Source organism: Dreissena polymorpha, chromosome 1, assembly GCF_020536995.1.
Source record: "Dreissena polymorpha isolate Duluth1 chromosome 1, UMN_Dpol_1.0, whole genome shotgun sequence".
NCBI classification, from domain to species: Eukaryota; Metazoa; Mollusca; class Bivalvia; order Myida; family Dreissenidae; genus Dreissena; species Dreissena polymorpha.
In genome coordinates, this window is record NC_068355.1 from 45,651,912 (window position 1) to 45,678,878 (window position 26,967).

At 35.2% G+C, this 26,967-nt stretch overlaps 1 protein-coding gene across 11 annotated transcripts in view; it reads right to left on the minus strand.

The window, feature by feature from the left end:
* LOC127865075 (membrane-associated guanylate kinase, WW and PDZ domain-containing protein 3-like) overlaps positions 1 to 26,967 on the minus strand; it is a 165,735-nt gene that overhangs the window by 10,018 nt on the left and 128,750 nt on the right. For 7 of the 11 annotated variants that reach the window (XM_052404956.1, XM_052404954.1, XM_052404955.1 and 4 more), the window contains 15 exons: positions 26,825 to 26,882; positions 20,785 to 20,849; positions 20,096 to 20,197; positions 18,004 to 18,051; positions 14,753 to 14,941; positions 12,053 to 12,679; positions 10,839 to 10,873; positions 10,627 to 10,642; positions 10,159 to 10,200; positions 8,915 to 9,852; positions 5,273 to 5,468; positions 4,702 to 4,809; positions 3,706 to 3,777; positions 1,220 to 1,387; positions 616 to 641 (listed from right to left, as the gene is read on the minus strand). In XM_052404956.1, the coding sequence (XP_052260916.1) occupies positions 616 to 641; positions 1,220 to 1,387; positions 3,706 to 3,777; positions 4,702 to 4,809; positions 5,273 to 5,468; positions 8,915 to 9,852; positions 10,159 to 10,200; positions 10,627 to 10,642; positions 10,839 to 10,873; positions 12,053 to 12,679; positions 14,753 to 14,941; positions 18,004 to 18,051; positions 20,096 to 20,197; positions 20,785 to 20,849; positions 26,825 to 26,882 (2,690 nt within the window). The remainder of the gene's footprint in view (positions 1 to 615; positions 642 to 1,219; positions 1,388 to 3,705; positions 3,778 to 4,701; positions 4,810 to 5,272; positions 5,469 to 8,914; positions 9,853 to 10,158; positions 10,201 to 10,626; positions 10,643 to 10,838; positions 10,874 to 12,052; positions 12,680 to 14,752; positions 14,942 to 18,003; positions 18,052 to 20,095; positions 20,198 to 20,784; positions 20,850 to 26,824; positions 26,883 to 26,967) is intronic. The other 4 variants (XM_052404958.1, XM_052404957.1, XM_052404960.1 and 1 more) reach the window with 4 other exon arrangements.

The window sequence follows — 26,967 nt, forward strand, 5'->3', positions numbered from 1 at the left end:
CACATGATCATTAAGGCTCCCTAGAATGAATGTTAACTTTGTTCTTGTTGCTAATTTGTTATTATTGTTTTGATCCAGCTTTCTAATCCAAATTACTCTTTAGAGTATGACTATAACATGTACTTTTGAATGAAACAAATTTAACACCCATAAACACTCAAAATCAACGCATATTTCGTACACTATTTTGAAAAATAAAGTTAACACATACAAAATCAATGTTCCTTATAGCAATAGACAAAATTTCAACACTAGATGTGGTTTGGTAACAAAGATTTAACAAGATACAAAATGCTCTATTTTGTTATTTGGTTGAACAATATATTCAACTTATGTTCATCAACCATATTAGTTTTTGTGTGTCCTATAAATAGATATTGTTGCGGGAATTTAAAATGAAATGGAATACATGTATAGTGTACAAAATAAAAACAAGCATTTTGTATCTCGTTAAATCTGTGTTACTTTACCACATCTAGCATTAAAATTTTGGCTAATGCTATAAGGAACACTGATTTTTATATGGGTTAACTTCATTTTACAACATATTTTGCGAAATATTTGTTGATTTTGAGTATTTATGTTACTTCCAGTATAGGCTAGCTCTCTACTTACCCTTGATGTGTTACTGGACTTGTCTTCTGTAAAGTAAAGAATAAAACAATACATATGAGCCTTGTTCTGAGAAAACTGGGCTTAATGCATGTGCGTAAAGTGTCATCCCAGATTAGCCTGTGCAGTCAGCACAGGCTAATCAGGGACGACACTTTCCGCCTAAACTTGATTTTCAGTAAGAAGGGACTTCCTTGAAACTAAAAATACCATAAAAGCGGAAAGTGTCGTCCCTGATTAGCCTGTGCGGACTGCACAGGCTAATCTGGGATGACACTTTACGCACATGCATTTAGCCCAGTTTTCTCAGAACGCAACTCATATTTTCATCTAGACTCTCCTATATCAACTTAAAAATTCAAAGACAAAATTCCCATGAAACTAATTTGTTTATATTTTTTATGGGTAACTCAAATATATGTTATAATACATAATTCCTTTGATATAATTTCCCCAACGAGTCTGTCAGTCAATTTTGGCAGTTAATCAGCAGTTAATAATCCTCCTTTAGCTAGCAAGCAAACACTCACATGTAAATATTTCTGTAAGCACATACCCCCCCCCCTCACTGTCCAACCTTTATTCAAAGCCAGTGAGTCTTTTCTACCTATAGGTGGTCCAACAGTGAGTGTGACAGACAGGCCGGACTCCTTGATGATGTTCACGATGTCCTGGTGGTTGAGGTGGGAGATGTCCACGCCATTCACTCTCAGGATACGGTCCCCCACACGCAGCCGCCCACAACGCTCAGCAGGGCTGTTCTCTATGATACGACCTACAGTGATCAACAGACCTAGTGAACTTTCCAGTTTAATCTAGTTTTTAAAGCTGTTTAAACCTATTTCATTTACTTGAAATGTTTTGAAAGCCATGGCCTGGCTAATCAATGCCTGTTAATGTAATGCCAATATCCAAGGAAGATATTTTGATAGCTCCCCCCCCCCGCCCGCCCGCAACCCCGTCACAAAATGTTAACCATATGCAGTGCATAACTATAATACATTCAAGAGAGATAAATACAAACTGATTAATATTTATATTGAACCACAACATATAATTTAATTCTGAATGCAATATCATTTTATAATGGAGTAAAAGCAGACATTTATTGAGGTAAATCCTACATACAATTATATGGGCAGAGTTGACACAATCTAGTTTGGAGCACAACTCACTCATTCAGCTTAAAGGTAATTGGTAACAGATTTTTTTTTTATTGAAATGCACAGTAATTAATATTTGAAAATAAGTGCCAATTTCAGTTTTGTTGTGAATATCATACACAACAAAATGACAATTGGTGGAACAATTTTTACAAACTAATACAGACTGAACTACTTCATATCTACCGTAATTACTCTATGTTTTCGGACACTCTAAGTTTTCGGACACACCTTTTTTTTAGCAAAAATAATTATTTGTCATGACTCTTAATTTTCAGACACACGAGTTTTCGTCCATAATTAATGTCTGTAAGTTTTCGGACAGTATATTTTACAGCGCTATTTTACCAAATTTTGGTCCTGTTTTCAATATCTTATGACACTTCGATCATGGGGTTTTACAACCAGATTAACATCATAAAACATGGGAGGTGCATGCCTGAGGGCAACAGACCATTACATTTGTGTTATTGGGTAAATAACCTTGTAAACCGGTATTAAACAATGGTTTTGCCCGATAGCATAAGCGTTATGGCAATAACAAGGGGTAGTGCCAATTAACAGTTCAATTATCTACCGCAATGGTACTACCCCTTCTCAGTAAAATAACTGTGACAAATACTAAACGCTTCAAAGTGTGATGCACCCTATTGCAAGTTTTACAAACAATGGAAGGTGTTAGACAACAACTATCGGAAATGAACAAACAACGAATTCATAGTTTGCTTTTTCTATTGTATTAATTACAGGTTCATACTAGCGAGTATCCGTACATCACATGCTCATCTTTGAACTCGTTGGTCAAAGTACAACCTTGTAGTAACTTTCTGTCAAATAAATTAAGCATTTAAAATGCAGTGCAAACATATATCACTGTAATTTATACTATACAGCATGGTATTTTTACAAGCGCCTGCTATAACCGGTAGTCGTTGATACAATTGACGCTATTTTCGGACACTTTAATTTTCAACTCTAAGTTTTCGGACACCTGTTTAATATTTGTGAATATTTTTCGTATCTAAGTTTTCCGACATGAGAAAAATTTTGTATCTAAGTTTTCCGACATGAAAAAAATTAATTATTTTTAAGTGCCCGAAAACATAGAGTAATTACAGTAAACAAGATTCAATTTTCATCTAAGAATAGTCGAGCATGGTACTGTAGACTAGTAGTAATGAGACATGCATATAACTGTATAAGGGTACTGAGGTAAGGTATAGGAGATGATGTAGCTTATCCTCCAACAACATGCCCACATTGTGAAAGCTAAACATGGGACCTATTTGATCTATATCACATAAACATCAACAACTGCCTCAGATGCAGCAATCAATATGATATGACAATTTATATCAGTAGTAAACTGGTTGTTACATCATAAACATAACACTATAATACTATGGAGTGAAAACATACAACATATTTCCAGTCCACACCATGCATGAAACACACCGTTCATGATCTCAAACGTGAAAACTAAACACAAGGTAATTGACATAAATCATTCCTGCTAATATGTATGACAGAAACAGAAAAAAAACTAGATGAATACTTGTATTTGAAATAGAACAGTAGACAATTCTACATAGTAAGAATGCTGAACATATGAGGCTCATTTTGGGAAAACTGGGCTTAATGCATGTGCGTAAAGTGACGTCCCACATTAACCTGTGTGGGAACACACTTTCTTCTTTAATTGGATTTTGACAAAGAAGAGACTGTCTTTAAATGAAAAAGCAGACTGTACATGGGACGACACCTTACGCACATGCATTTAGCCAAGATTTCCAAAATGAGGCTGATATTGTGTAGTAGATGAGGAAAACACGGTACTAGGTGGGCTATGTGGGCCAGGCATACATCAGCAAGGCAGGGTATCAGACCACAAAGGCTAAACTGTAACAAGTGCCGAGTTAACGTCTCTCACCAATCCACGGATACATGTTTCGTTTACTGAACATGTCATCTGCCGAGTAGGAACCATACAGAGAATACCTGTCTGAAATCAGTGGCCAACAACCGCTGTTAATAATATTGCAACTTAAGTTGGTAAACAAGGGACTTTTACCGCAGCTATTTTTAATATCTGCCTTTATTCTAGCTAGTATTATAATCTTTTAATCTGTATCTCTGTCCATTACCAAGGATGTCTCATAATATCTAATCAACACCAACATCTGTAAAAACGCTTCACTACTCATAAATCTCTCTTTAATAACTTATTAAACATGACGCCAACTGTATTTGTCACTATCACAAATCTCACAATACTGCTGTTACTGTCCATTGACATTTAATATTCTAATGGAATTGAGGTCACACCATGGTTTTCTTTAAATGTACACACGGTGTTTATGTGTGTCTGAAACTGGACAGGAAAATACAGTTTACACAAAGAGAAGAGTACATTAAACAGAAAGGCAAATCAATACACATGTACACTGATCAACCACAAATACATGTAAAGACTGACATAGCACTAGCAGCGTTTTATTGCTGCTTGATTCACACTTGGTACTACAATAGGTGTGCAATATTCAACTAAGAATAATAAAATTACTAATTGTTTAATAAACAGAGATTTAAACACTTTAATTATACCATGACTGTGAATTAAACTTTTGGCAATAGTATTTTACATTACTTTTAAATTTTAACAAAGTTTTCTTTCATTTTAAATAACCAGATACAAAATACATTTTGAAGTAATTCATAATAAGACATGCTGTGTTTTGTTTGTATAACATAAAAAAGCAAAATATTGGTGAGTGTTTTCATTCATTTTTTCTGAAATGTCCTGTTTTATTCAGCCATCGTTCTGCAAATATTTAAACCAATATATATATATAATACAATTGTCAGTGGGTTAACATGTTAAGTGAGTGCAAGGGGTAAAAATAGTGAGAAAATTGGTGACACATACCGATGAACTCACCTATCGTTGACCCGGCCTTAGACACGGACGATATGATGATGAAACCGAAGCCTTCCTGCTCCCTGCGATTGACTATTACATCATACGGGTAATCGTCTAGAAAACACAGGAAACATTGAATAAGACACTAACATCTGATATTGGCACACTTTCTTGACTGCCACCAATTTTGCCAACCTGTTAGGATGGCTCTTACACCAACATAAGACATGTTCAGCCTGTTGCCCAGAACGTCATTTATAGTCATTTTTTCAAAAACAGTTTATGAATATGTAAAATTAGAACAACATTGTGACAAAGACATACAATAAATTATGACAACAAACAACCTTAAGAACATACAAGGATGACAAACAACAGCAACAGCTCTTGAAGGAATCTATATATCATTAGGTCAGTTGAAAATGGCTACTGAAAATAACCATGTGATCTTACCTAAATGAAAACTATTTAGCTTCAATCTGTGAAAAAGGGGCTTAATACATGTGCATTAAGTGTTGTCCCAGATTAGCCTGTGCAGTCCACACAGACTATACAGGGACAAAAGTCCACCATATACCTGTATATGGAGCAATCCTCCGTCGGATGCCCAAGGACACCTGACCGCGCTGGCCGGCTTTGCTCATCAGCTGGACGACCTTGTGGTGGGAGGCATTGATCACACATACGTCGTCACAGAAGAGAATCTCGTCATTGGTCTGCAGTCTCCCGTCCCGATCCGCTGCCCCACCTGGTACTATGTGACCTACACCAACCTGGCAGTCAACAATGGAAAACTTGTTAAGACATTCTAAAAACAATGTCATTAGGGTTGGATGGAGGAGACACGTATTATTTTGAAATTCACCATACAGTCAAAAAACACCTACCTTACAGCAGTGTTTTAAATAAGAGAGGTGCTGAGGGAAATGAAAAATTGTATATAATAGCTCGTTTGTACACATCTTTTTGAAAACATACACATACAAGTTGTATGCACAAATAATATTTGTCTTTGAAAAATCATCAGTCATATCAGCTTATGAACTTTGGCCAATTAAAGCATCACACTATACTTACGATAACTTTAGAATTGTAATATAATTCACATAGATAACAACTATATTGTCTTTTTTATTAGCAATCTAATACAAAACAAAAGTGTTCAGACACAGACATTACAAGACGTGCAATTTCTTGAAAGAGTGACACATTTCTTGAAAGTGTGCTAATTTCTAACATTACAATAGCATCATTTTTGTTTGCATTCCTTTCTGAATCAGATTTATCGTACTTGTTTCAAAGAAACCTGTTTGTATTTATGTAGAAAAGTCATTGAAATTGAAACAAAGGATACAAAATGTACCCAAATAAAAATAAAAATGTAAACTACTGTAAAATCGGTTTTATTGAACATCATGTTTATTGACAAACAATGTGTTTTCTTGTATTTTCCGTTGATTTAATTGATAATAAATATACTGACTTACTACAGTGCCTAAAGTAGCCATGAAAACCCACAGAATGCATGATTTTGCATCCTCATTAAAATATTGTGAGGGTTAAGAGCCCCTAGTAGGACACTTTCCATTCACATTTGGCCTCCTTAACAGAGATAGAAACTAACTTTTTACAGTAGGTTGCCCAGACTGGAAACCATCCCTAGTACTTTAGTAGCCAGGCCAAAGAGTATGTAGCCCAGAACCAAGTTCATGTCATAATTATCTTATACTTAAAAAACAAGAGGGCCTGAAAGGCCCAAAGTCGCTCACCTGAGAAAACAAGATATTATTGGGACAAATCTTCTGACCAAGTTTCATGAAGATCGGACAGTAAATGTGGCCTCTAAAGTGTTAACAAGATTTAACTATAGCCATATAAGGAAAAATGCCCCGCCCCTTGGCTGCCATGTTTTTCAAGCAAACATAATTATTTTCGAACTCATCCAAGATATCATTGGGACCAATCTTCTGACCAAATTTCATGAAGATTGGACAATAAATGTGGCCTCTAGAGTGTTAACAAGGTTTAACTAAAGCCATATATAGCCATATAAGGAAAAATGCCCCGCCCCTGGTGGCCATGTTTTTAAAGCAACCAAAACCATTTTCGAACTCATCCAAGATATCATTGGGACAAATCTTCTGACCAAGTTTCATGATGATCGGAAAATAAATGTGGCCTCTAGAGTGTTAACAAGGTTTTACTATAGCCATATAAACAAGTAAGGAAAAATGCCCCGCCCCCGTGGTGGCCATGTTTTTCAACCAACCGGCATCATTTTTGACCTCGTCCAAGATATTATTGGGATGAATCTTCTGACCGAGTTTCATGAAGATTGGACAATTAATGTGGCCTCTAGAGTGTTAACAAGATTTTACTATAGCCATATATAGCCATATAAGGAAAAATGCCCCGCCCCTTGGTAGCCATGTTTTTCAAGCAAAGGTTACCATTTTCAAACTCATCCAAGATATCATTGGGAAAAATCTTCTGACCAAGTTTCATGAAGATCGGAAAATAAATGTGGCCTCTAGAGTGTTAACAAGGTTTTACTATAGCAATATAAGGAAAAATGGCCCGCCCCCTGGCGGCCATGTTTTTCAACCAACCGACATCATTTTGGAACTCGTTCAAGATATTATTGGGATGAATCTTCTGACCAAGTTTCATGAAGATTGGACAATAAATGTGGCCTCTAGAGTGTTAACAAGATTTTACTATAGTCATACATAGCCATATAAGGAAAAATGCCACGCCCCTTAGCAGCCATGTTTTTCAAGCAAAGGTTACCATTTTTGAACTCATCCAAGATATCATTGGGACAAATCTTCTGAGCAAGTTTCATGAAGATCGGAAAATAAATGTGGCCTCTAAAGTGTTATCAAGGTTTTACTATAGCCATATAAGGAAATATGCCCCGCCCCCTGGCGGCCATGTTTTTCAACCAACTGGCATCGTTTTCGAACTCGTCCAAGATATTATTGGGATGAATCTTCTGACCAAGTTTCATGAAGATCAGATCAGACAATAAATGTGGCCTCTAGAGTGTTAACAAGGTTTTACTATAGCCATTTAAGGAAAAATGCCCCGCCCCTTGGCAGCCATGTTTTTCAAGCAAACGTAACCATTTTCGAACTCAACCGTCATATCCAGAAAACATATATTCTGACCAAATTTCATGAAGATTGGACCAAAAATGTGACTTCTAGAATGTTCACATGTTTTCACTATATACATATAGAGAAAACTGCCCCGCCCCCTGGTGGCCATGTTTTTTCACCGATCTGGATCATTTTTGAACTCATCCGAGATATGAATGATACCAATGTTTTGACCAAGTTTCATGATGATTGGGCAAAAATTGTAACTTCTAGAGTGTTCACAAGGTTTCTCTTTAGCCATATAAGGAATACTGCCCCGCCCCCTGGCGGCCATGTTTTTCAACGGACAGGAACCATTTTTGAACTCAACCAACAAATCATTTAGACAAACATTTTGACAAAGTTACATGAAGATTGGGCATCAAATGTGACTTCTACAGTGTTCACAAGGTTTTTCTTTTATTTTACCTAGTGACCTAGTTTTTGACCCAGCATGACCCAGTTTCGAACTCAGTTGTGGTATCAATGGGACAAATGTTCTGACCATGTTTCATGAAGATTGGACAATAAATGTGGAATCTGGAGTGTTCACAAGGCAAAATGTTGACGCCGCACGACGAACGACGGACAAAAGGCGAACACAAAAGCTCACCATAAATCTGATGGCCAAGGCTAACACAAAACCACTAATTTCTATTCCTGCTTAAACAATTCTTATTGAAAACTCTGTGCTACAGTGTGTTAACCAAATAAGATATTGCAAGAAATTCCTAGAATAATAAAGCATTCAAACACAAGCAATGCGAAAAACAGGTAAATATCATGTTCATGCATTCATTGAAGAACTTATCAGTGAAATAGCAATCACATGATTATATCATTACTTGTATCTTATGCATACCCAAAGACATTGATAACAAATACATCAATGATATAACAGGTGAATTTTTAGAAGATATTGGTTTGGTATGATGGAGATTTTACATAAAGGTCTTTGGCAAAATCAGCTTCGATCATACACTTTCCGTGCACAAAAAAGTCTGCTTAATTACAAGACATAATAAGGTTCTTAATAAAGGGTTCTTGTTTCAGAGTAGATTCAAGCATTCAAAGTGTACCTGAGTACGATCTTCAGTCCCTCCAATGACCCTGAAGCCAAACCCACTTTCCTGTCGCTGTAAGGTTACATTCATCTCTATATACTTAGCATTGTCTTCTACGCTACCAGGGTAACGGAAGGGTCGCGGCGACTGTGCACCTCCGAATGAAGAGTTCTGGTATGGGGGATGGCGCGGAACACGTGACATATTGCCCTGAAACGGGTCTTCTGAGTCAAATGATGTACTCTGTTGGGGTAGGCGACCAGCACCTACCGAGTTCATTCTCATTAACTCAGTCGGATCCCTTCGTTGCATGTTTGGCGTAAAACTATTATCTGGGATACCTGAACCTCTAGTCCGAGAATTAGGATCAAAGTTTCTATACGGAACACCATTAGTACCCCAAACATTATTCCTTGCATAGTCCGGATTCCCCCCAGGAGCCTGGCCATATAGACCAGGTATCGGGGTTTTGCTGCGCATGTCTGATGCAGTGGGTGTCTTTGGCCTATTCGGGTCTGTCCTGTAATCAGGAAAAGCTGAACGTTGCATCATTTCTGGTCCAGGGGTCCTGCTACGGAACTGCCCTGGGCGAACAGTGTCTGTCCGACCATATGGGTCCCTATCGTTAAAATTGGGCATATTAAAATTACTACGACCTCTTGATGTGTTAAAATGGTCACTGCGCGGTCCTTGTGGAGGTCTTGTGGTTGCATTAAAACTATCATCATTTTGACTAAAATCACGTGAAGTTTCCGGAAAATCCCTACGCGCTAAATGAGCACTGTTTGGGGTGGTAATATTTGCACGAGAATTGTTGCCTCCTTGAAAGGCTAGTCTTGTGGGTGTTTTTGGACGGGGTTCTAAAGGCGTTTTCGGTCCATTTTCATTGGAGGGTGTTCGTGGTCTTCTTGGAATCTCGGGTGGAACACCAATACCATCTAACTCATCACGGACTGAAATTGAAATATACACATAGGTTGGATATTTATATTAATAATAGCCCAAATAGTTGATATTTTTATGACCTCAACTATAACAATTTATGAAGTACAATGCCATAACAGTACAGAGAAAAGAATAGAAGAGTCTAAATATTGCTAAAATATGATAAATCAATACAACAAAAAAAACTATACAAAATAGTTGAAGAACTCTCATTAGTTTGAAACATCCCTATGCTAAGTGGTGATATTTAATGGAACAATAGACAGATTAAACAGATAATTCTTAACATGGCTTTTTGTGTTATGAAATCTCACCTCTTGACATATTAATGTACCCTTCAGAGCTTTCCAGTCGGTCTGAAAACAGTGACAACAACTGGAAACACATTGAGCAGGTAATAAAGCACATAATAAGGGGTTTTACATCAGTACTAAAATTCAGGGGTCCAACCAATAAATCATTATAAGGTTTGAAGAAGCCCTAGCAGAAGTATATGTACCACACAAATCTGCTGTCATTCTCACAATGAAACCCATTAATGCTTTCTAGCAAACTTTATTCAAACTTTCAGTCGCACTTCCAATGATTGTGCACAGTTTCTACTGCCATTATTTATGGTAACAGACAGTTTGTTGCCGGGGAAACAAAATAATCATACTTCTGTGATTGTGACATTTATAATATTGTTTGTTTAAAAAATAATGGTATATTTATGACCACATTAAGTACAAAGTTAATTATAGTCAATATTAGCAAACTTTATATGACTCCAAATTACATACCACGAGGATCATCATTCTGCAAATACACAACAAGGAAACCAAATTATAATAAATGTCTTTGTAAAATAATCAAGCATAAACATTATTGAATGATAAGATAACATTTGATAGGAAGCTTGACATAAAGTTTCTGTAAAATTCAATGAAGGTAGTAATATTTTACAAAAGATTCCAAAGCAAATTTTCTTTAGAATGAGTGTAAAAGTACAAACCAGTTTGTTGGGCCGCTTTCCTTTTGGTGGAATTCCTGAAACGGTGAGATTTAATGTTATATTATTTGACTTAAAACTCTTGAATTGTTGATTTTTATTTAACATAAAGCATTATGCAACTGTTCATTACAGCTGATGAATTATACTTAAAGAAAAGATGTTATACAAAACATTGTACAATTCTAAACCTTTTTCAAAGCATGTCAGAGCTTCATACAGACTTACATGCCCATTATATTTAAGTAATGACTGTGAATGCATGGCTCATATCTGTCAAATGCATTTATCTCACAAAACTGTACCTAGATGTTTCCATAGTTCTACCTGTCAAATATACTTTTTCAATTAAAAAGCAATTATTATTTTCAATTCACAAAACCAATAAACACACAGTCACATTTGAAATGATACAATATTCTTTTTCTAAAATGCAGAAATAGAAACATTAAACAGATAGAATAATTATAGATTGTCACAAGTTTTTTAGTATCTGTACAAAAAAGTGATGCAAACATAAACTAGTAAATGACCTTCACAGGATAGGAAAACAGACATGTTTCATTTATTTATTGAAAAACTGAATATGTACACAGAACAATAACTCAAATACCCGGTACTGAAGACGAAATAATGATATGTTTATTCTGTACTGCCTCTTATTGTTGCTTATCACTTTATGAATGTTTGTAATTGTCAGCTCCATACTTTCTTTAGAATAATGCTCCGCAAATAACACCCTTGAATTTACACTTTACACATAAAAAATAAATGAAGGCCAATAACTTTATAAATACTGAAAAGAGTGTATCATTAAATGAAGAATCATTTGAATACATTAAATACATGCAGAGCTATGCCCCACACAAGAAACAAACTATACAAAAAAATAATCATATGGCAGTAACTCCACAAATACTGAGAAAAGAGTTATGGTTCTTTTACTCTGCACTATCTGTGAATGTCCTCAAGTAAGGTACAGAATTTTATTCAAATACCTACAGTACTAAAGGTGTCATTCTCCGCACAAGAGAAATAACTAAAGGGCAATAACTCTATAAATCTTGAAGTGAGAGGTATGGTCCTTGTAACCTGCACTTGCCCTCAAAGCTCTTTATCATTACATGAAGTTCCACTTGAATCTCTTCAACACACTCCTCACAAGGAGCTGGACAAACATGAGTAAACAATGGAGGTGAGTGACGTTGCAACATTACCTCCCCTCTGGACAATGATCTGAGTTGCCTCCCCTATGGGACACTCCTTCAGCACCTGTACAAGCTGACTGTGGGTCATCTCAGCCACGCTGATATTGTTGATCTGCAGAATGAAGTCCCCTTCCTGGAGCTCCCGACATCGCGGCTGGTCCAGAATCTGCTTCACTTTCTGCCCACTTTGACTGCCCGCTATCGTGAACCCGAAACCATTGTCACCTCTCACGATGTCAATTGAAATAATCTCACCCTGCGCCTGCCCTAACACATCTGGTGCACTTATGTCTGGCGGCTGTCTCGATTGTGAATAGTCTAACACTGTATTAGAATGAGCAGACTTAACAAGTTCTGGCAATGATTTTAAGCTTCGTGATGACATATCGTTACGATCAACGTTATCACGAGAACCGTGAGACGCTGGAGAGTTGGAGCTTCGTGTGTCGTTATGACCCACGGCGATAGTGGTGATAATCTCAGTGTTTGGGTCATCGGGGTCAAATGGTAGGTGGTAACCTCTACACACCTCTAGGTCAACATAGTCCCCCGGCTGAATGGTTTGGAAAAGTTGGACAACATCTTGGTGCGTGTAACCTAATACTAGCTGCCCATTTACCCGCACTAACACATCACCTAGAAGAGAATAATTCCAAAATATTGTACTGAAAAACCACTGTGCATGTTTTATGATGTTAAACATGAAAATGAAACATTCAAAGCTTCATGCTTTGCATGATCTGTTTTTCTACATAAACAGTAAAGAAATAATCAACTAGAGCTTTGTCACAGATGTGACGTATATCCCCACGTGCCGCATTGACACAGACTATTTTGCATGCTGTCTTCACATTACAAGAGAATCTAATTTATGGCAGTTTTTAAGAATTATTATGCCATTATTATTTATGGCCATTTTGACCTTTGAACTCTTGAATTCTTTCGCATGACACACCGTCCAATGACTGTGAACAAAATTCATGTACAGTCATTTTAAAATCTCACAATAAATGACATAGTTATGGCCCGGACAAGCTCATGTATGGCCATTTTTCACTTTTGAACTCCAAGTGTGACCTTGACCTTAGAGATATTGACGTAATTCTTTAGCATGACACATTGTTCAATGATTGTGAACAAATGTACTGAGTAATTTTAAAATCTCACAATGAATGACATAGTTATGGCCCGGACAAGATCATTTATGGCCGTTTTTGACCTTTGAATTAACAGTGTGACCTTGACCTTGGAGATATCGACGTAATTCTTTCGAGCGACACTACGTCCAATGATGGTGAACAAATGTGCCACATAATTTTAAAATCTCACAATGAATGACATAGTTATGGCCTGGACAAGCTCATTTATGGCCATTTTTGACATTTGAACTCCAAGTGTGACCTTGACCTTGGAGATATCAATGTAATTCGTTCGGGCGACACACCGGCCAATGATGGTGAACAAATGTGCCAAATAATTTTAAAATCTCACTATGAACGACATAGTTATGGCCCGGACAAGCTCATTTATGGCCATTTTTAACCTTTGAACTTGAAGTGTGACCTCGACCTTGGAGATATCAACGCAATTCTTTCGCGCGAAACACCATTCACTGATGGTGAACAAATGTGCCAATTTTTATTTAAATCTCACAATGAACAACATAGTTTATGCTCTGACAAGCTCATTTATGGCCATTTTGATCTTTGAACTCAAAGTGTGACCTTGACCTTGGAGATATCGACGTAATTCTTTCGCGCGACACACCGTCCAATGATGGTGAACAAATTTGCCAAATGATTTTTAAATCTCACAATAAAGGATAAAGTTATGGCCTGGACAAGTATTTAACCTTTGAACTCCAAGTGTGACCTTGACCTTGGAGATATCGACGTATTTTTTTCACACGACACACCGTCCCATGATGGTGAACAAATGTACCAAGTTATTTTAAAATCTAACGATAAATGACAGTTATGGTCAGGACAAACTTTCGGTTTAAAACACACTTAGTGACCCCGTGACCTAGTTTTTGACCAGGCATGACCCATATTCAAACTTGACCTAAACATCATCTAGATACAGCTTGTGACCAAGTTTGGTGAAGATCGGATGAAATTTCAGGACAGACCGACAGACAGACAGACCGACCGATCAACAAAGTGACTCCTATATAGCCCCCATTACCAATGGTAATGGGCGTATAACAAAACATTTATTTACATTCAGACAATTATAAAGGTTTGAAAACCAATTATACACGCATTTCCATGTTGAAATTGTGCAATAGCATTCTTTCCTACTGTCCTGGACAGAGAACACTATCATTCATTTCCTCATTCATCTTATCAGAACACTTGAGTCTCCCTCTGGGGGAACAAAGTTGTATGCATGTGAGTAAAAAATTGTCCCAGATTAGCCTGTGCAGTCTGCACTGGCTATAATCAGGGATGCCACTTTACACCTTAAGTTGATTTCCGCAAAGAAGATACTTTGAACAAAAATACTGTATAAGTGGAAAGTGTCCTCCCTGAAAGGCTAATATTGGACGACACGTGCATCAAGACCAATTTTCCCAGAACTTGTCTCATGCACAGAAAAAAGATTATGAAAACACGACACTTAAAAGCAGAACGTGTCAACCCTGATTAGCTGTGCGGGCTGCACAGGCTAATCTGGAACTACACTTAATGCATTAAGCCCCTGTACCTGTACGCAGCTTGCCGTCCACAAACGCAGGCCCGTTGAGCACAACGTTTTTGATCTGCAGGAACTCCTCGTCCGGATTGTCGCCCCCTATGATGGTGAAGCCCAGCCCCCGCTCTCCCTTCAGCAGCCGCGTGGTGAACACCTCGCCCTGCAGCTCACTAGGGCTCTTCACAAACACAGGCTTCTGGGCTGAAATCGGGGGTGCAGTACATCTAGAAAGATGGGCTAGTTATCATTATGAACAAAGCTTTTTTAGCAAAAACTTGAGCGTCCATTGCACAACGTGTAAATTTTGTCTTAATTGGGTTTAATCTAGCAAATCAATCAACGTTTCTCATTTTGCCACACATTAAGTATAAAAGCTTGAATTTCAAATCAAAACTTGAGAGTTTGAATATTTCCTTCAAATACTGCCTTGTTAAAGTAGTTTTTAGATACATTTTTGATATTGCCCCTGATCATAAACTGGCTTCACCAACATAGTATTCAGTTATTGTAATACCTCTTAGAAACTTAGAAACTTTTAAAGATCTTTTCAGAGTACTGGTGAAAGACATGTTGCCATGATCTTCTAAGCACAATGAGCAGTTATTGAATATGATTTTACATTCATGGTTTATATGACTATCAGTGTATTAGTTTTAGATATCACTACAAACATGGGTATCATAAGCAAGCGCCACAGCAATTAAAATAATCCCTCAAAGGCTTCAATATGAAACGGTTCAGGCTCTCACTTTAAGTCCTTTTTTCCTTCAACAGGCGAGGTGATACAAGAAATAATTTTTAAAGTGTTTATTAGAAATACAATTTTTTGTTTCAACAGAAAATTCAATTTATAATACAAACACACACACATAAAATATGAACAAACTCTTCAAAGATGATTTCAAAACGAATGCAAGGAACAAAACCAATCTCATAACACTCTCACAATTGGTGCCACATGAATCCTGCAGATTTTTTTTTAAATCCTCATGGCATGAAAATGTCCAGATATTTGAAAACTTTAACCTTTTTCATATACCAACTTGAATGCTTCCTGCGCACAGAAAGGTCACAGTCTGCACAAGTGCATGCAGCTGTGATAACAAATATGTTCATAACAACTTAAAGGCATTTTAACATTAAAACATTTCAATTCGTTTTTTTACCAGCAGACAAATCTGTTTTACATACATCAAATGTGTTCCTAGTTTATCAATTCAGCTCTCTTAAATACAAATGTATCATACTAATGATGACCTTGTGTTTTGAAAATGTAAACTGAAATACTAAGGAATGAGTCCTCATTCCGCAACTCAATAATATTTATTTAGCAATTTTAGTCAAATACACTTCGCTGTCGCTTTTCAAACATCAAAATCCCATATTTTAAAAAATCAAATGAATAATCAAGGTTTCCTTTTATAATTTTGTATTTCATGAACTTCACTGAAATTTCAACCATTTTATTGTAACAATATCCACCATTATCACAGAAATCCGTGGGTTAACCTCCAACCCTTCACTCACACTTCTTAAACTCAGGGCCTAAGATGACAAAAGAATTAAGTTTATTTCGATGAGTCATAACATCCCACATTTGAGCACAAACATCAATGATATCATTTAGTATCATGTTTTGGTTTGTGATATAATGAAGTGCACTTTAAGGTACAGTAGCTCTTTGAAGAACATCTATTCTACACTGAAAAACATTTCTGAATGAATGGGATTTCAGAAATATGATCTGATTTTTTAAAATTATTAACTTAATGAAAACCTATTTAAATTTCAAGTAACAATTATTAAAGAAATTGTATTCATCTATTTGCAACTAAAACTTCATCAGTATTTAACTATTCAAATTCAATTGGATACATCAATTAATAAGGGCAAACATTCAATAAGGAAGTTTCATTTTATATCTAAACTCAACAACTGAACCAAACAATCATGGCCAAGAAATAGCTGAACACATTAAACGTGCATTTATAAATTATAAATAAAAATAAATATGTAGTGTACATGCCATGACCCAATACCACAACAACAATCTTAAAAGTTGCACTCATTCCAATCCAACAAAACAAAGACCAAAGTGCATGCATAAAACATAACCAAAGATGCATTAAATAAATATTACACTCAGAGCAAAGTACAGAAACATATTGGAAACATTGGTAAACAAGACACAGCTTTGAAGAATATGGATCATTCAATCTAGGGATCAGCTCATACAAACAATAACAATTCCTCATTAATTGTTTTTTGTTTAGTTACATTTTTCACCCATTTCAGCAGTGTTTCAGTCATATCACAGTGGTCAGTTACCCTTTACCACTAAAATACGTATTTTGACGCATTTGTAGTCCCTTTTAGAAAATTAAATTTAATAAAAGACCTCTCTTACTAAGTTCAAGTTTTAAAGGCTTCATTTCCAAACCTTAGTCACTGATGAGCAGCAAACATTACAAAAACCTGAACAGACTGCAAGTAACTCGCAGGCTGTTCTGGTTTTATGCTGGTTGCAAAAGCAGTTTTCATTTTTGCTTCTTATGGCGGAAAGGGGTAATTACCCAACTCACACTTTCCTTGGTCAGCTGGTTATAATTGCACATACTTTTGCCAGTAATTGACAGCTGCCCTACTAGAATCAGAGGTGGGAGAAATATGATTGTAGAAAGGATTGTGGGGCTGGGAAAATATCCAACCAGCAATCATCGGTTTGCATAATGTAAATAATTGTAAATGACTATGTTTCTTTTGCCAATTGTTTCACTAAATAATACTGCAAATTTATGTCCGATTCAAATGAAACAAAGGACTTCATAATTTGTGGTGCACACTTTTTATCAGTAATTATGTTGTGCATATAATTTGCATAACAATATCATGAATGACAAATGAGAAATGAATATGTATCATAATAGACAAATTAAACTGTTTTTCTTCATCCAATAGTGATACACAGTGTGCATGTACAAGGTGTACTGTTATGTATATCTTACACTATTTACATATGACATAAACAATTCATTCAATTAAAATAAATTAACATATTCAGTCTTAAACTATCATAACATACAGTGAAGTGCAATGTGTTACCCTAAAACTTTTTCAAATAGTTCAGTGCATATTTTTAATAAAATAATTCATGAACATACTAAATGTAAACGGTGCATTTAAAAAACTTCTTTTTTTTGTAAAGAACAAAGGGATCAACTCACTGACAGGAAGTTCAATGGAGTGAAAGTTGTTCAACAAACCTCGTTTAGTATGCGGCGTCTTGCTCTTCCGGGATCGGGGGCGATAGGCTGAAGAACAGCAGAGACAAGAACGTGCTGCGGAATTAACAGATCACCTTGGAAACATGCCGCCATTCTTGGGGCGCATCGCTACCCACTGGCCCAGCGTTTTTCAACATTATACACATGCCACTAGCAGTTTTAGCATTGTAGTCATGGTAATAGAGTTTGCCAAGTTTTATAAGTATTACATGCGCATTAAGAATACTTTGAGGCAAAAGACAATTAATTGGATCTAATTTTGTTAAAATTAGAACAAATTAAATAATATTTCATTTTACAATTTTCCGCTGTTACTAAAAATATTAATGAGCTTGTAGTTTTTTTGCTCAATTCATAACACAAACTTTCAATACCATGTGATGTATTTTACACTTTTTACAGCACCAAAAGGGATCTGCACAAACTGACAAACTACATTACTGACAGTTTTTAAGTGTTGTTAGTTAAGTTTATAAAAAAAACTTTGATGAAACAACAAACTTACTCCAAGAAAAAGCATATCAACAAAATATCTATTTAGTACAGCAAAACAAAGAAATCAGAGAAATTAAAATATATACATTCAGTCAGAAACTGGCTATTTTGTGGATGAAATACAAGCCACAACAAATTAGATAGTTAGCAAAGTCCATGCATGCTTAAAAATACATACTTGGTATTAAAATTAATGTCAATTTTTTGTGATCAATAAGTTTAACTGTTTTTATTAAAATATGAAAGCAAATCTTAATATCTTCATTTTAATTTTGTACATGGAAAAGAATAAATTTAATACCTAAATTTGTAATATGTGTATCATTATTATAACTGAATACATTAAAATTGGAGCTTGAAAAATGCATTGTGACAAATGATATATAACAAAGGAAATGAGTTCCAGAATTGCATCCTAAATTTCAAGAATGATTTTAAAATTGACTTATTGATGTCGATTTTATTCAAGACCTCAATTACATATAAGATAACGCCAATATTAAATTTTAAATTTTAAAGTTTATTTTCTTTTCTTCATATCTATAGCATGAATTTATACTTTATTATTTTAGTAATTTCTATTAACTTGGTTCTCTAGCACATTTCTACAGGAAGCTCCCAGTGCGACAGAGGCTTAAAAGAGTGCCACTATGGACAAGGCAGTGTCGTGAAAATGGGAGGCAATGATGTGATATAAGTGTGTGACATTACCTACATTGCAGAGATACCAGGAGTTTGACATAATCAACATCGCACCATGGTCAACTACCATAGCCCTTAAATTCTACACCCAAAAATATCATGATGTTTCTCTTTGCGAGTTGGACACTAGTTGTTCAAAATGAGGAAATCTGTTAGGAAGGAGAAAGAATCACACACCTGCTTACTGCAAAAAGAATGGACAGTCCTATAGTTATTTCGCCTTTAAAAATAGATCATAGACCAATGTTTAGTTCTAAAGTTTTTTAATTCCTAGCCAATCAATCCCCAATCTTGAAAGAATTCTAACTCGGTAATACTGATTAAAATTATAAGTTAAAATGAGTTGTTCATACATTTTCATATCATATTTATATAAAATATGAAAGAAAAAGAAATGTACACCTTCGTATTAAAATATGCAGTATTCAGGCAGTGTTTAGTTGTTAGCTAAAAAGGCATGTAACTAACAACAAGTGGAAGAGACCCGAGTCGTCTCTCACACATGATCAGGAGCAGGAATTGACATTGGTTAGCACAAACATTAAGCTCATATGTAGGTGTTTTTTTATCCTTGTAAAAGCTATCGTTTTGAAATAAAATACGCATGAATCAAATTGCAAAATAGTATTGTCTTGGATTCAGTTTAAGTTTGTATAACAAGACATTGAAGAGAATTCATAACACAATTTAAGAATAATTTAAGATTAATGAAACCAAACAAAAGAACATTTATAATGTGATAATTGTAATGCACACAAAAGTCACATAAATTACCACATAAATTACCAAATTTTCATTATTATTAATAAAGTCCTAAACCCCCAGCACACCTGCTGCGGTACAAGCGTGAGAGTACCAAGGCAAAGGTTCATACCTGGAGGTGTGTTCCGCCCATTCATATCTGCATCACTGATGGACCTCCGAGATACGTCTGTGTTCTTCCCCCTTCTCGGCAAAGTGCTGCTGTTTATTTCATCTGGAACACAAAAGCATTGTACACTTAATAATTTCATATAACGCTATGGTATAATCTGTAGCACAATCACAACAAACGAAATTCTGTATGGGAGTTCATCAAACAACAATATGGAGTTCTGAGTATTATCTTATAAATGGAAGAAATGTGTGTTCAATCAAGTCTTGAGATCTATTTCACATCAAGACAGTATCTTGATGGTATCAAATAAAGAAAGAAGAATTGCTAGATCAAGGACAAATCTAGACTGTTCAAATTGGTCCGGATACAGAATGGAAGGAAGCAAAGATAGGAATTTTGTGTGACAATTTTTGTCTGCCATTATTACTTAACCCTTTACCATTCTGGTAAACATTTCAATGAATGTGAAATTCTTTAGAAGATTAAAATAAAATGTAAGACCTTTCCTACTGGATTGAAATTTTAAAGGCATCATTCCCAACCACGAAGTACTGATGAGCAGCAAACAGCATAAAACCTGAACAGCCTGAGAGTAACTTGCAGCCTGTTCTGGTTTTTTGCAGGTTGCATATGGCCATTTTCACTTTGCTTCTGAGTGTGAAAGGATTATCAAACAAATGTCTTACCAGCTGTGGCACTCTTCTTTAATGCAGAGGCTGGATGTTCATACTGGGTCTTTCTGTTCACATGGCTGCAAACAGGAAACAAATATGTGTCGCGTTCTGAGAAAACTGGGCATGATGCATGTGCGTAGTGTTGTCCCAGATTAGCCTGTGCAGCCTGCACAGGCTAATCAGGGACGACACTTTCCGCCTTAAATGGCTTTTTGCTAAGAAGAGACTTTATTTTAACGAAAAATGTCATAAAAGCCGAAAGTGTCATCCCTGATTAGCCTGTGCAGATTGCACAGGCTAATCTGGAACGACACTTTAGGCACATGCAATATGCCCAGTTTTCCAAAACACGACTCATATATGAGCAGCGCTCTGGCAAAACAGGGCTTAATGCATGTGTGTATAGTTTTGTCCCAGATTAGCCTGTGCAGTATGGACAGAATTATCAGGAACAACAATGTCAGCCTAGACTGGATTTTTGTTTTGAAAATACTTTCTTTTAATGAAAAATTATATCAAATGTACATAACATTTGCATTATAAGGCCAATTGTATCAGCCCACATAAATCTGATGTCACAGGGGAGTAGACTGTTTATGTTCAGCAAATGTGAACAAATGTTACAGTGCCAAAACTTGACATTTGTAGACAACTTTGCTTTGGTGTGAATGACTGAAGATATTTGGCTCCAAAACAGAGCAATCTTACTTAGCAATCACTGCAGCTATACATTTTGATAAGCCAAATTAAAACCCTGTTTAATGAAAAAAAATATTTTTTTATCAAGGACAGTTTCCAAAGTAAATCAGTGTTACGAAAATACTGATGCCAAAAAGAAATGTATGTACCAAAATGTTGAAATGTGTACCAAATTACACAAAGAAATCTTTCTGAATGAGTTTTCTCCCCAAAATCCGTTAAAACATGACTTTGACTGTAATGAATAGGAAAGCACATGTTATCATGCAAGCAAATTACCAGCTAAAAGATTGCAGTATGAAGATGTAATCAGACTCTTGGAGCAAAACAAGCCATTTAACAGCTGTAGATCATTAAAGCTACAATGCAGAAACCAGTCAAATTAATGTGGTTTGAGCATTATATAGAATTTCACCCAACATACTTTTGGAAAAATATTCAAGAACGACTTGTGTTTTAATTCCAGAGAAAATGTCATAATAAGTATACTTTATACTTGTTATTACTTTTGTTTGTTCTACATAAACAATCATTTATACCTCACTTTTTTATTTATATATTTTTTGCTTATTCTTAGTTTACATGTGTTGGGCTTATGTTTACTACCCTCAAGAATTTAATAACAAGGGCTGTTTGTAAAACATGCATGCCCCCCATATGGGCTCTCCGTTGTAGTGACAGCCATTGTGTGAGTATGTTTTTGTCACTGTGAGCTTGACCTTTGACCTAGTGACCTGAAAATCAATAGGGGTCATCTGCCAGTCATGATCAATGTACCTATGAAGTTTCATGATCCTAGTCATAAGTGTTCTTGAGTTATCATCCGGAAACCATTTTACTATTTCGGGTCACCGTGACCTTGACCTTTGACCTAGTGACCTGAAAATCAAAAGCGGTCAACTGCTAGTCATGATCAATCTACATATCAAGTTTCATGATCCTAGGCATAAGCGTTCTTGAGTTATCATCCGGAAACCATTTTACTATTTCGGGTCACCGTGACCTTGACCTTTGACCTAGTGACCTGACAATCAATAGAGGTCATCTGCCAGCCATTATTAATCTACCTACGAAGTTTAAAATCAATAGATCTATCTTTAGGAACCAAATAGCTTCAGAACAATAACAAGAATAGAATTGAACAAAGAAAAAAATAAAAACTGAGGCTTAAACCAGAGTCCTTAAGATTAAAAAGCAATCAACTTAACAACTGCTCCGTCCAGCCACTTACTTTGTGTCGTAAATTTAATACTTTAATGTAAAGACCCAGGACTTGTGCTCCAGCAAAATTTAAGGAAAACCACAGAAACACTCCTGACAATTCAATTGTTCCGCATTTGTAATTAACATTTTTAAATGATGATTATACATGAATAATTTTGCAAAAATAGTTATACATCATTAGCAAACATTTGCTCACTAACATAAAATGTTCTTTTATTTCCAGAATCTGAGACATAAATTTAGAAAATTGTCATTTTGACAATCTATGAAAAAGTCTCCTTCAGCAGTAATTAATTAACTTTCATTTTTATTTAACTGCTCCAGACAATGAATTTTAAATACATGACTGAAAAATGTCTGTCAATCTATTAATCTTAAAATATCAGAAAATTGTTAGAACTAAGTTAAGTAATATTAAGGATTCATAGAAAAATCATTAACAATGATTTAAACTGAACAATTCTTTCTTACAGCACTCTTCTTAGGCTCCAGAACATATCTCCTTTTCGTAAGCTTCCTTATCAGAAACAAAACTGATCTAGATGAACATGTTTATCACTAGTTCATATAATGTCACCTTAGTACTATCCTACAGAGTTACTTGTTAAAAGCAGTAGCACCATGCCCCTGTAAGGCCCACATTCATTGCATAATTTAAATCAGAAAAATGGGTTTCTTTGTTTTGAGAATTTCCAAAAATAGTCAATAATTAAACCACACATTCCAAAGAGATTTTCCCATCTTCATTAGCACCCACTAGGATCACTAATTTGTATAAAATAGTCCTCTTTGACAGATTTACAAGCAGTGCTGATTACTATTAGGGACTTGGGAACAAAGAATTGCATTGGGAATCCGGCACATTCTTCAGGAAATTTCAATCACTAGCCATGAATATGTTTTTTGAACGGATATCAAGCAAATTACAGCCATGAACATGATTTTTGAAAGGATATCAAGCAAATTACAGCCTAATGATTTACTCCGATGGAAAGCAATGGTTACAGTAATTGATTTTTAAATTAAATTTAGGTGCATCGCACAAATTATATTAAAACTATTAACTAACAAATACATTATAAACAAAACCTTTTGGCATTAAAACTCAGGCAATGTGGTTGCATTCAAACATATATCACACCACAGTCAGTGCAGCGTGTAACCTCGGATTTATGACAAAATGTACTGTATTGGTAATAAAAACATACATCCAAAAAACTTGATACAGTCTGTAGCAGCAGCCAACAGGCTGCATGGTTACTATCATGGGTATGTAGCCGCTGCAGAAGTTTGGCACAGTGTCAGAGACAATATACTAACAAGCCCTTCCCACTCAGTTCTTCTGGCAGTTGTGGAGATCTTACACATTATACATAATGTGAAGGAAAAAAATCAGGCTATTAATGAAAACAATCCCCTGTCAAACTGCGTCTTATATGCTTATAGCAATAACCTTCAAAGACTCTGAATTGTTCCCATAATTTCTACAGCATCTGTAGAAATTGGTAAATATTTACAGTTATTTGTATATAGTAGGGCAGCATATTCTATTGAGAACTATCCAACTGGAAATATACAATAACATACAAGTTTGATGATAAACATAAAGGTTAGATTGAATGCTCGAGACCACATTGTTTACTAAAGAAATTCATAATTAAGATGCTTTCTGCAGTCCAATGCACTTTGAGGGCCTCATTTGTCAGAGAAAACGGTCTTCAGAACTGAGGGCAACTTGGTTACATGTATTACCAATAGTTACTCTATGAAATATGTGCCATAGTTAGTTAATTTTCCAGTACTTACTCTATGTAGAATGTGTCTAATACAGGCTATCATTTCTAACAATAATTATTAGTCTTTCTAGTGTGAGCAATAATGAGTTATCATTGTTAATCCTTAATCTAAGAAGTATGTGCTTTAGTGAATTGTCTATTAAAATCTCTATGTAGTATATGCCATATTGAGTTTACATTTTAAATACTTACTCTATGTAGTTTGTGCCATTCAAATACTTTCTACAAGTAGTATGTGCCATTCAAATACTTACTCTCAGTAGTATGTGCCATTCAAATATTTACTCTCAGTAGTATGTGCCATTCAAATACTTACTCTGTGTAGTATGTGACATTCAAATACTGACTCTATGTAGAAAGTGCCATTAAAATACTTACTCTATGTAGTATGTGCCATTCTTATGTGCCATTAAAATACTTACTCTATGTAGTATGTGCCATTCAAATACTTACTCTATGTAGTATGTGCCATTAAAATACTTACTCTATGTAGTATGTGCCATTAAAATACTTACTCTATGTAGTATGTGCCATTAAAATACTTACTCTATGTAGTATGTGCCATTCAAATACTTACTCTATGTAGTATGTGCCATTAAAATACTTACTCTATGTAGTATGTGCCATTCAAATACTTACTCTATGTAATATGTGCCATTCAAATACTTACTCTACATGTATGTAGTATGTGTCATTCAAATACCTCTATGTAGTATGTGACATTTAAATACTTACTCTATGTAGTATGTGACATTCAAATACTTACTCTAAGTAGTATGTGCCATTCAAATACTTACTCTACGTAGTATGTGCCATTCAAATACTTACTCTACGTAGTATGTGACATTCAAATACTTACTCTAAGTAGTATGTGCCATTCAAATACTTACTCTATGTAATATGTGCCATTCAAATACTTACTCTACATGTATGTAGTATGTGACGTTCAAATACTTACTCTTAGTAGTATGTGCCATTCAAATACTTACTCTATGTTGTTTATGACATTCAAATACTTACTCTATGTAGTATGTGACATTCAAATACTTACTCTAAGTAGTATGTGACATTCAAATACTTACTCTAAGTAGTATGTGCCATTCAAATACTTACTCAATGTAATATGTGCCATTCAAATACTTACTCTAAGTAGTATGTGCCATTCAAATATTTACTCTATGTAATATGTGACATTCAAATACTTACTCTAAGTAGTATGTGCCATTCAAATATTTACTCTATGTAATATGTGACATTCAAATACTTACTCTAAGTAGTATGTGCCATTCAAATATTTACTCTATGTAATATGTGACATTCAAATACTTACTCTAAGTAGTATGTGCCATTCAAATATTTACTCTATGTAATATGTGACATTCAAATACTTACTCTAAGTAGTATGTGCCATTCAAATACTTACTCTATGTAATATGTGCCATTCAAATACTTACTCTAAGTAGTATGTGCCATTCAAATATTTACTCTATGTAATATGTGACATTCAAATACTTACTCTAAGTAGTATGTGACATTCAAATACTTACTCTAAGTAGTATGTGCCATTCAAATACTTACTCTATGTAATATGTGACATTCAAATACTTACTCTAAGTAGTATGTGCCATTCAAATACTTACTCTATGTAGTATGTGCCATTCAAATACTTACTCTAAGTAGTATGTGCCATTCAAATACTTACTCTACATGTATGTAATATGTGCCATTCAAATACTTACTCTACATGTATGTAGTATGTGACATTCAAATACTTACTCTACATGTATGCAGTATGTGACATTCAAATACTTACTCTACATGTATGTAGTATGTGACGTTCAAATACTTACTCTTAGTAGTATGTGCCATTCAAATACTTACTCTATGTTGTTTATGACATTCAAATACTTACTCTATGTAGTATGTGACATTCAAATACTTACTCTAAGTAGTATGTGACATTCAAATACTTACTCTAAGTAGTATGTGCCATTCAAATACTTACTCTATGTAATATGTGCCATTCAAATACTTACTCTACATGTATGTAGTATGTGACATTCAAATACTTACTCTACATGTATGTAGTATGTGACATTCAAATACTTACTCTACATGTATGTAGTATGTGACATTCAAATACTTACTCTAAGTAGTATGTGACATTCAAATACTTACTCTATGTAGTATGTGCCATTCAAATGCTTACTCTATGTAGTATGTGCCATTCAAATACTTACTCTAAATAGTATGTGCCATTCAAATACTTACTCTATGTAATATGTGCCATTCAAATACTTACTCTATGTAGTATGTGCCATTCAAATACTTACTCTATGTAATATGTTCCATAGTGAGGATCCTCCACTTTCTCCCAGCCAAACGGCAGTTCTGAAACGATACAACACAAGCACATATGAAATCCATTTCACACTCCAGTGGACTGCTGATCTGATATACCACTTCCAAGTATCGA